This window comes from Ziziphus jujuba, chromosome 2, assembly GCF_031755915.1.
Source record: "Ziziphus jujuba cultivar Dongzao chromosome 2, ASM3175591v1".
NCBI lineage: Eukaryota > Viridiplantae > Streptophyta > Magnoliopsida > Rosales > Rhamnaceae > Ziziphus > Ziziphus jujuba.
The window spans coordinates 28423740-28435677 of record NC_083380.1 but is presented as its reverse complement, the minus strand read 5'-3'; the positions used below and the strand labels follow the sequence as shown (position 1 = coordinate 28435677).

The 11938-nt window shown below is 34.5% G+C and overlaps 2 protein-coding genes across 2 annotated transcripts; both read right to left on the bottom strand.

Annotated features, from left to right (window-relative positions):
- Positions 1 to 2781: 2781 nt before the first annotated feature.
- On the bottom strand, positions 2782 to 8431 carry LOC107415637 (calcium-dependent protein kinase 10). Its single transcript, XM_060814832.1, has 8 exons — positions 7112 to 8431; positions 6650 to 6995; positions 6257 to 6400; positions 5963 to 6115; positions 4701 to 4816; positions 4421 to 4588; positions 3621 to 3851; positions 2782 to 3390 (listed from the first exon to the last, which is right to left on the bottom strand). The coding sequence occupies exons 1-8, from the start codon at positions 8417 to 8419 to the stop codon at positions 3217 to 3219; spliced, it is 2640 nt and encodes an 879-aa protein (XP_060670815.1). The 5' UTR covers positions 8420 to 8431; the 3' UTR covers positions 2782 to 3216.
- A 16-nt stretch (positions 8432 to 8447) lies between these two features.
- On the bottom strand, positions 8448 to 10538 carry LOC132800774 (disease resistance protein RGA2-like). The gene has a single exon (XM_060815045.1). It carries the CDS (start codon positions 10536 to 10538, stop codon positions 8448 to 8450), a length of 2091 nt encoding a protein of 696 aa, XP_060671028.1.
- Between the last annotated feature and the right edge of the window lie 1400 nt (positions 10539 to 11938).

Below are 11938 nucleotides of genomic sequence, written 5' to 3'. Positions count from 1 at the left end.
TATAAAATGCACATTTTAATAAACATATAATATATCATATATTAAAATATTAACATCAAATAAAAAATAAAAGACCAAATGATAGATGGGGTAATTTTAAATTTCTCATGCACATACAAATTTGGTGTGGTCTTACACAAATTAAATTAGTTTCACTCCTTCAGCATAATTATCACTGCATTTTACTTCAATTTACCGGTTTCCTACTTCTTTAATTTGTTAAGGAGCACATGTAATTAAAAAAAATCTTTTCAAGCGACAATTTCATGCAGATAAATCTAGTATCTACTCTACTCTGTCAATATACACTACAAAACAAACATAATAATACGATTAAAGCATGAACAGGTATTGCTTTGATGGTAGGCAACTGGGTATCGCGATTCACAGTCAGCCCATCGTCGTTCGCGTTCATGTTCACATTTAGTATTCTCTGCAGCTGTCCACCACGCCCTTACTCAACCTCTCTCTCTCTATTCTTTTATATATATATATATATATATATATATATCTGTGAAATTTATAGTGAGGGCCGGTCCGCATGAGGGCCATGATATTACGGTTTTTAATAGTATTAACGACGGTTTTTTAGAAAATCATCACCCATACTATAAAAAACCGTCTAATATCTTGTGATTGCGTGAACATTCATAGATAGATTTGATATATATATATATTTATATATTTTAAGGTTTAAAATTGGGATAAATGCACATCAATATTATTTATAATTAAAAAAAAATTCAATTAAACATTTAAAAATTAATTTTAACACATTCATATTTCTATGTAAAATTTATTTCAATATGATCCAATTTATTTCAATATGATCCAATTGCGTTTAAATTAACGGATTCCCTTAAATTTAGATCACGTGCACAGCATATGATCCCCCCAAACATTTTTTTTTCTTTTTTTTTCCTGAATTTTTGTCCCTCTGAAAAAAAGAATAATTATTATTATTTATAAAAAAAAAAAAAAAAACCAAAATGTCCATGGCTCACCGTTAATTTAGTACTTCAGACAATTAATTTACTCATTTGTGTTGGCTGGACTTAGGCCTTGTATCCTCTTGTTAATGCATTGATCTCCTGCATGCAAAAGAAAACCACTTAGCTGCCGCCAGAGTTTCTCCAGAGATAAATCAGGAGCTCGATATTCACCTGCAACATTTCAGAGGAAGTGAGATTAGTTATGAACTCAGCATACATGTAACAAATTAATGGTGTATAATATGGTCACTATGATGGGTACGAGTCACTGCAGCATGCAAAGTATTCATTCCATTGGAGCCACCCCAAGGAGCTGAAGGAAAATGTTGTAAAATGTGTTGTACAATATCTAGAAAAGCCCCTTCAACAGCAAGAAAGAGTGGAGATTCATTAGCTCCATTCACCAAACCCAACGGCCCTGCATCTTTTTTCATCAGCAGCTTTGCAAAAGCAAAGTGGCCGTTTTTCACGGCAATATGTAAAGCGGTGTCTCTCTGGTTCAAGTTATTCTTCCTTAAAAGATCAGCCTGTACTTGGCTTTCAATGTCTTTGTTGGAAACTCCGATGAGAAGAAGTTCAACCATTTCTAGGCTCCCAATTTTTGCCGTTATATGCAAAGGAGGTCGCCATAAGAATTTTCTTGGTAAAGGAGAAATGGACATAAGCGAACAACTCCTTTCGAAACTGCCATTCGATTGAAACTCACAGAAATGTGAAGAATGGTTTTCATAAACTGGGTTGTGACTTGGTGAGGATCAATCTCAGTTCTTCCAGTCCCTGAATAAGGCTTTCATCTCCTGATGCTGCAGCTTCAAACATTGTCTTGTCCATCTTCTTCCTTGGCCTACAAAACGGTGCGTCATGGACATTTTGGTTTTTCTCTTTTTTTTTTTTTTAAAAAATAATAATAATTTTTTCTTTTTTCAGAAAGATGAAAATTCGGGAAAAAAAAAATTTTGGATGTCACGTGAGGTGCACATCACACATGATTCAAATTTTGAAGGAGTTCATTAACAAGTTAATTTAAACGTAATTAAATCATATTAAAATAAATTTTTACTTGAAAAATATAAATGTATCAGAATTAATTTTAGAATGTTAAATTAAAACTTTCTTGACTATAAAAGGATACTATAGTGCATTTATCTTTTTGAAAATTTAAAATTTTTGTTGTAGAGGGAATGAAACAGTGGTGCGTGGGTCGTGGGCTGTGGATTGTTTTCATAACCTGGTTTGTTGATCCGGAAACGATTGGTTTTAGCTTTAGTATGGACTGAACGATTTTAAAGAATCAAATCAATTTCCATGTTATACAAAGATTATATATATGTATTTATATATATATATATATTTATATTAAGACAAGAAAACATTCTAATGAAAAAAGTTATAGCTTCTTATGATGAAGATCGAAAACTCAGATCCCACAACCTTTATATTCCCATCGTCATGTCTTTATTACCAATAATAATAGAATGTGCACCTATCATTATATTTGTTAATGTTTTATTATCAGTCACAGAATGTGCACCATCCATTACATGGACCTTGTGCAAGTACATGATAGCACAATTTTATATTTATATATCAAAATAGTAAAGTCACTTTTTCTTCTTTTTTTTTCTTTCTTTTTCTTTTATTTTTATTTTTTAGGATAATGATTTTTAGCTTGAATCTTCTTTAGATGTAAAGTCAATTTTCATCAAGTATTCCAATTCATTGTAATATTCTTCTATCTATTCAAGGTTTGGCAAGGAGAATTGACATGGCAAAAAGATCCATTAAAGAATTTCAGAAATTATAATATGCTTTTTAAATATATATATATATATAGAACAAAGACTCTTAGAAGATGCCCTCAAAAAGTTCACATCACCAATAAAAACACAACTTTTCTGCACAAATACTAAATCAAATCATTTCAAGCACAAATGACATGATAAATATACAAGTAGACTTTGACATAGAATTTGGAAACGGTAAGTTACAAGTATGCATATCCAATATCCCCCACTAAAAGCTGACAACTATAGTTCATAATGCAAGTCCTTTTAACTCCAGCTTCATACAGCCTAAAACCATTTTAGGTCAGGTCAAGAAAATTGGCCGTGCATTAAGTATGGCTCCGGTAACTCATTCTGTCAGCCGATGTTCCTCAGGCATATGGATGATAAAGGCAACACTCAGCAGGCGCAAAACAAAATAGATTGCGAAAACTTTAGGCTCATACAGCAATAGCTTGACCTGTAAGACTGTCATGAAGCTGCAGCGAACCATCTTTCATCAGGTTGAGACTCAAACTTTTGAATCTTTCTCTCGAATATTGTCGAGATGCTTTTCTCCAATCAGTTCCAGTTTTCATCATGGAAACAAACTCCTCGTAACTGATACGTCCATCCTAAAATTATAATGAAATGGAAAGGATATTAGAAAAGTTATGTCTAATCTTCAATTTGAATTCCAATATGCACTGAGACTGATATATCAGGGAAAAGAGAGAGAGAGAGAGAGAGAGGACGAAAAAAAATAAATAAATAAATAAATTTGTCAATCTCTTTTCTGTTTTCCATTTGTTTCAAAAGAAAAGAGACGTTGCAAAGAGGGGAAAATAAATCTTTAGAATCATACCTTGTCTGTATCAACTTCTCGCATGATGTCATTCAGCACATCATTATCGGTTTCCCCAGATTCATCCGCTAAGGCTTCCCCAAGCTCACTTGCTTCGATATATCCACTACCATCTTTGTCGAAAAACATAAACGCCCTACGGAAATGCTCATCGTTCTCCATCTTCTGCAAGTGAATTGTGACTGCTACAAACTCTCCATAGTCCAGTACTCCATTCCCATCAACATCAGCCTGAAAATATTATGTACAACATGAGTTGTACAAGTAATTTAACGAGTACAATATAGTCCATTTATTGTACTCTTTCCTATAAGCTTGACCACACTCTCTAATAGCATCTCCAACATACTCTATGCAGGTCAAAACCTCTATCTTGAAGAGCTAATTTTGAAAGAATACCCGATTATAGTCACTACTTTAAGAAGTGAAATAGAGAGTACCATTAAGCTCTCTAGATTTAGAGAGCCAGAATATTATAATGATAAAAACACACTTGACAACTTCAATCAATCTCGAACTCTAAATTAATAATTTATGAATACAAAGAGCCATGTTGAAGCATATGCCTAATAGTGCAAAAGGATGTTATATAATCAGAGAATCCATTGTGAGCAGAGCACTACAAATCTTGAAGCAAAGCAGGCAGTAGCGCTATGGTTTCAAAGGTACAGAATTGGGAATGTTGAATGGCAGAGGATAAAGGTGTACATACAATAGACAATGCCAAAATGGTATGAAAATTAGTGAAAGATATTAATCAAAGCAACTTCCATGCTGAACTTATAATGGTAGAAAATTACCACTTCCATCAGCATCTTCATCTCTGGTTCAGCCAATTGTGAACCAACCTTTCTAAGCCCAGCCTTAAGCTCCTCATATGATACTTTGCCATCTTTGTCAGTATCCATCAATGTAAACATATCTCTTATTACTTCTACTTCTTCAACAGATAAGTGTTCTGCAATTACCTACAGCATTTGATTGAACAGATACAAATCATCTATATGTAATGAACTTTGTATTCATCCAACAGAAGTCAGTACTTCAGCTGAAATGCAGAACATCAATGTAGATATTTACCCTCAACGCTTTCTTTTTGAACCTATTCATGACAGAGAACTGCTTAAGCCTTGTTCTTACAATGTCGCTTAATGGAACATTTGAAGTTTTCTTTGCATTTTGTAACCAGGAATGTTCTGCAATGACAAGAAAAAATTTAAATTTCACCAGTGTCCTTAGTATAGCCAGTTATGGAATCATTTAGTTCTTACAGCAGTAACATATAAGCAACTAAATCCATACTTCCGAACAATTAGTAATTCTGCATTTGTAAATCCCATTGCCAAGTTTCGATATTTAATCGTTGAATGCTTCGAAAAGATGTGAGACAGTAGACCTACAAACACCCTGTTTTCTCCCCTCCTCTCAACCTGAACTCGAACATGGCTTTTACATTTCCTGTTTTATCTTTTTTATTGGGTATAGGCAACTTAAATAGCAAAGAAGTTGATTTTTATTCACAGGAATCTTTTCATTTACCATAAATAGATCAAAAGGATTGCAGTTCAACATAATTTGCATTATGCTTCAATCTTAATACTTTTTCATTCTTCCATCAATATATAACGGATCAAACTGAGAGATTCAAGTATATTTAGCAGATAAGAAAAAAATTGTACTTAGTTAGAGATACCCTGTAAGATGCAATAACTCAATAGAGACTAGAAATGACAAAAAATGATATGCTAATAAAGTTTAATGTCCTTTGAATAAATTAAAGTGAAAAATAAAGCCTCGGATCTGAGGTATATAACCATTAAAAATAACAAGTGGAAAGATGCAGCATAAAGACCCAATTTTAATATCAGTTAAACATTCAGCTTCAAGCCATTTTTGTTCCCAAAAAAATATATATAATGCTCAGATTATAGCTACAACTCAACAGAAAGTAAGTAGATACCTACAGTTAATTTATTTCAGTAAATTATTATTAGAAAATCCATGACTGTCTGAAGAAATCAAATTTCATGGTTGTTCATAACTAGAAGTGCACCAAAGAAATAATGACCCAGACTTTTAGGTTTCTATTACTAAAAGTAAGACAACGCCAAAGCGGAAATTAATCACCATAACTGACTCTATCTTGCTAGAAAAAACCTTCAATGGAAACCCAACAGAATTCACTAGTAAGCAAGACTTCCTACATCATTTACATCCTCAAATCAAAATTTCCATTACCCACCAGGAATTAGTAACAGAGAAACTCTGCTCAGCTAATTAAAATTCCAAATCTGCAAACAGCTTAAAAGATTCCAAATCTGCAAACAGCTTAAAAGACTTACCAAGCACCTGTTGAGCAGTCAAGCGCTTTCTCGGATCCGGTTCTAACATCTTCCGGACAAGGCTTTTAGCACTATCTGAAATCTGAGGCCACGGTTCTCTCTTAAAATCAATCACACCCCTCAAAATTGCAAGAGCAACACCCTGTTCAGTCTCTGTCAAACAATTCAACAAAATAAAATTAGGTTGGTGAAATTAATAACTTAAGCAATCCAAATTGAAATAAAACCACCATGATTTGGTTAAAAAAAATTAAAAATGAAACAGTGGATATTCATAATCAGGAAATATCATACCTGCCCAAAATGGAGGAACCCCACATAACAGTATATAAAGAATCACTCCGGCACTCCATATATCAACTTCCGGTCCATAATTTCTTTTCAACACCTCCGGTGCCATGTAGTACGGACTCCCCACGATCTCCGAAAATCTCTCCCCTAAACCCTCAAAAAATATATTTATTTATTTATTTTATTCTCTAAAAAAAAAATATATTGAACAAAAAAAGAAAAAGAAAAAAAAAACCATCTAAGATTCTCCATAACAAAAGCAAAATAGAGGAATCCAAATTCAAAAAATTTTTTTTTAAAAAAAAAAGAAAAAACCATCCGAAATTCCCAAGAACAAAATCAAAATAGAGGAACCCAGAATTCAAGAATTAAAAAAAAAAAAAGCGCCAAACTTACCAGGCTTGAAGAACACCGAGAGGCCAAAATCAATGGCCTTAAGCGGCGAATGCTCTTTCCTGTTAGCGTACAAGAAATTCTCGGGCTTCAGGTCCCTGTGCATAACTCCATTGGCGTGACACATCCTCACCACCTCGGCTATGGTCCTGACGACTGTAGCCGCGGCTCGCTCGCTGTAATGCCCTCTCGCCACAATCCTATCGAAAAGCTCACCTCCTTCGCAAAGCTCCATAACCAAATGCACATTCTCGCTGTCCTCGTACGTCGCTTTCAGCTTTACAATGTTTGGGTGCTCAGGCAGAGTTGACATTATCGCAACCTCTCTTCTCACGTCCTCTATATCCACCTGCGCATTTATACAAACACCATATAGATAAATATACATATACAAATGAACTAATGGAAATCTAATGGTTTTTTAGCTCTTTTTTTTTTTCTGAAAAATATTATTTCTAATATTACCGCAGTTCTGAGCTTTCGTTTAGAAATTGATTTGCAAGCGAGGGTTTGTTTGGTCTCTCGGTCGGTACAGAGATACGTGATTCCGAACTCGCCGCGTCCGAGTTCACGACCCAGTATGTACTTGTCTCCGATCCGAGTCCGGTGACTCAGTGGGATCACGTCCTTTAAAACCCGAATCGGAGCTGGGGATCGGATTGGGTCCTCCGAATAAGGATTGGGTCTTCTCTCCCTGCTATTCTTCTTCTTCTTCTTCTTCTTCCTGTTGTTGCTGTTATTGTTCTTGTTCTTCTTCGAGTGGTACGACTTGTCGTCCGCTGTCTCTGCTCTGATGCATGCGTTGCAGTTCCCCATAACCAATCCAAACACTCTCCCCACTCTCTCTCTCTCTCTCTCTCTCTCTCTCTCTCTTCTCTCTTTGGTCGAATTCTTTGCTTCTTCATTTCCATTATGCACAAATGCTTTGGAAAAACCACGTCTTGCTAATTCGTCGTAATTCCATTTGCCATCTCTCCTGATCACTATGCCCTCATCAATTTCGATGTTTGGGATGTGAGAAATCTTGAGCCACTCTTTTTCTGATAGTGCCAGAGATTGCCATAGCATTTTGGAGTCCCCGATTGACAACATTTTCAATGGAGTCAGTTTCAGATACTCTGGTAGTGATTTAAGAATGTCACAACTTATTATTCGCAAGGTATCAAGACACGGCATAATAATTGCTCCACCAGCTGCATCATCTGTATGCTCTGTTGTTTCAATATTGCCTTCCCATTCTTCCCAATTCTTCATAGAATAAAAGTAAAGGAGGTTCAGTTTTGGGAATGATACATTATTATTATTATGCTTAATATTTCCCAGAAACTCAACACCTATCTTTCTCAGTTTGTCGCACCAACGAACACCAAGCTTTTCAAGTGAAGGTAGGCTTCCCAAAGGAGGCAATGTCTCAACATGCACGCACTGTGAAAAGTATAGACTCTTCAAATGAACTAAGGACAACATCCATTTGGTATATAAATTGGTACCCCTATATGATCTGATATATAAATTTTTCAAGCCTGGATGTGGTTGTAAGGCTTCAAGTATCCTAAATTCATCTTCACACATTTCTGCATCACTCTCTTTAAAACTTAGAATTAGATGAAGAAGACATTTCCAATTCACCAGCACTCTTTCCTTATTCTCACCCATACTTATCAAATTACGACAATTATCTATCCAAAAACTTGTTTGATGAGATTGAAGGTGATTCAACTTTTTCAAATCTCCTAGGCTCAAATATGCTTCATTGTTCTCGGTTATAATCATTCTGTCGAGTATCCGAAGTTCAGTTAGTCTACCAATACCTTTTGGCAATTCCTTCCAAGTTAGAACAACCTAAACAGTAAAGGTGTCTCAAATTCACTAGTTTCCCCATCCCTTTTGGTAGCCTTTGAAGACTCTGACAGTATTTAATTCTTAAAGTCTGTAAATTACACAAATCACATACTTCATCAGGCAATTCTCTCAAACTGGAGTTAAACGATAAGTTGAGGTATCTCAAATGTATCAACTGGCCAAGTTGCTCTGGAACTTTTCTAATTCTGCATTTCTCCAAATATAGTGTTCGAATATGTTTTTGAATACCGCATATTTGAAGAAAGAACAACATATCATAATCATCATCAAATAAACGAGAACCTGAAAAATTTAGGAACAGGGTACGCAAATTATTTTGATGAAATGTTGAGGTAGGAAATTTGGCTACGCCCAGTTTAGATGTTTGCAATGTGAAGTGGCGCACTTTTTCAACACTAAGAGGCTCTATTTCTTCCATATCAACTTTCATGGCAGAGCATTCATTTGTTGTCAAAAATTGGGAAAAGTCATGCAATATGTCATGCATTTTGCATGAACGAATGCTTCCATCAATGCGTCGCTCAAAATCTTGAAAGAAAGACCGCATGCTTAGAATTTTAAAGCATTTTTCACCTTCTTTCTCCATATCTTGAGGACTACCACTTAAATAACCCTGTGACATCCACATTTCAATCAAGCTACTTCTCTCAATCTTAAAATCCTTAGGAAATACAGAACAATATGAGAAACAACGTTTTTGTCGAGGAGACAAGTCATTATAACTCAGGAAAAATGGAGCATAAGTTTTGCTTTGTTCATCTTGCAATTCCCAGAGTTTACTAGAAAGAACATCCTCCCACTCCTTTAAGGTCTCCTTTGAAAACATCAGACATCCTAAGGTCTTTGCTACAAGAGGCAAGCCTTTGCACTTTTTTGCAATTTCCTTCCCAACTCCCTCTAATTGTTGTTTTGACTCTTCATCATTTCTTTCCTCGAATGCAAGTCGCATAATTATTTTCCAACAGTGGTCATCAGACAGCAGATCCAGGTAAATGATTTGGGACGAGGTCACTCCCATCATATTAGCAACTTCAGTTTTTCTTGTTGTTACCAAGAGTCTACTTCCTACAGCACCACATCTAAGTGGTTGTATTAACTTTTCCAATTTTTCGCGCTCATCACTCCATACATCATCCAAGACAAGAAGGAATTTTTTCCCCTCAATAGATTCACGAATACGATGTGATAAAGCTTCCAGTGTATCTAAATTTGCCTGACAGCCTTTGAGAGATTCAATAATTGCTTTGGCAATTCTAACCTCGTCAAAAGGGTCGGAAACACACACCCAAATTCTCTCATTGAAGTGCATTTTGATCTTTTCATGATTGAATACAAGTTGGGCAAGAGTGGTTTTCCCGAGTCCCCCCATCCCTACAATAGGGATGATAACAGGACCTTTATCACTACTCTCATCACTTAACAACTTACTTATTACAAGATTCTTATCCTCATCCCGACCATCGACATCAGGCTCATAAACAAATGAGGTAGTCTCTCTTCTCTCTTTTGGGGAAGCATTATTTGTTTTTTCCAAAGAGTAAGCATCTTTCTCTTTGGCAATCTCATCTAATGTTTCATTAAGCTCTTTGATTCTGTGAGCAATTTCGCGGCGAACACCAACTTGTTTAAGTTGGCTGAGACAAAAGCAACAAGAGGGTGATGGAAAACATACCTTCTTCTTCTTCATCATCTTGTTTGAAACAAGATCAGCTTTTTGATGATGATCACCTTCTTCCTCTTCAACATGGTTTGGAATTTGGGATTTGAGAATTTCAGAACTCCAGTCGTCCAACACGTCGTTGGTGGCATAAGAGACATCTTTGAGCTTACCCAACCAACGTCTAACACTGGGATCATCCAGTTGTTTCCTTTCGGCATCCTCCAGCACAGCTTGTATGTCTTCAAGCTTTTTTTGGATATTTGAGACACTTTTTTCAACATCCTTCACCAGTCTCAGCTCTTGGTTTCCCAACTTAGTAACGATGGAAACCAGCTGCCTCAGCACCGCAGAAAGCAAAGCCTCAGCCATAAGTCAATGGAAAAGTAGGATGGACTCGAAGAAAGAGTTATCAGAGATGAATGAATATTTTTTTGGAAAATATGAATGAATATTTGAACAAGACTGATGAAAGAAAAGAGATAATAAAAGAAATAAAACTAAAGCTACTTGTCTTTCATCAATACGCACACACAAGCAAATGGAATCTTTATTTTAATGCTAGTTTTTAGCCTTTTAACCATACATATCACCTCAGTCTTGTCTTCTCCATTGATTTTGAAAATCTTTCAACGACTTTTCTCATAATTTTGTCCCTGCTTTCACTTTCATGTCCCAGTTCATATAATTTCCACTCTCCCATAATTTAAAAACTCGTTATCATGCAATTTATAGGTAAATATATTTACTTTTATGTTATAAAGAGCACCTTATAGAGAGCACAGATACAAGTCAAACGTTATATAGTTCAAACATTTAACAATCCTAATACTATTATGATATACATATTCGTTTATAACGGAAAAATAACGAAATTAACAATTTTTAGCTAATTCTTTGAGAATCTTGCATCAGGAAGACAAGTCGGGAAAGATATTTTTTTTTTTTTTCATTAATCAACTTTAGCTATTTGAATTTAAAAATAAAAATACAAAGCGATTTGGTAACTTTTATTTTAAGTTGGATTACCAATTTTATGGACAGGGGGCAAGTTTGGATAACATTAAACTTTGAAAATCAGTTTGTCTCGGACTACTTTATGATGGTGTGAAATATCTACTTGGATTCCATGGACATAACTTTGAAATAAGACTTTTTTTTCTTTCCTTTTTTATTGTACTTTTGCTCACTATAAAAAGTAAAACATTATGGGACTATATTTTAAAATTCTCAACTACAAAACTATTATGAATTTTCTTTCCTACTTTACACAAATAGTTATTCCTTTTCTAGATGATTTGTTTTTTTATTCTTTTAAGAAAATATTTTTATTGACATGAAATATAATATTTTGGATATTCTTATAAGACAATGAAAATCTATCTCTAACAAAATCTATAAAAGTACATCAATATTTATCAAAGTCATTCATTAATGGCTATCTAAAATAAAAGATGAATTCCACTTTAAAAAAACACATTATAAAGATAGACCCATTTAAGAAAACTTATTGTATAGATGTAGATAGAAATCAAGAAAATTTGAAGTTAGAAATATTTAAAAGAAAAATCTTCTAGGTCGGAAATCCTCTCTTATCATTAGTTCTATTCTATTCATCTAGTAATAGAATAAAAGATGATAAATTCTTTCAATCATTTTTTCTTAACTCAAAACAAAAATGAACAATTCTATAGGATTGAATAAAAATTCAATTAATCATTTAATATAATTATTATGCTTAGTGTGTGACTCAATGGTTTTTTTAGGATACG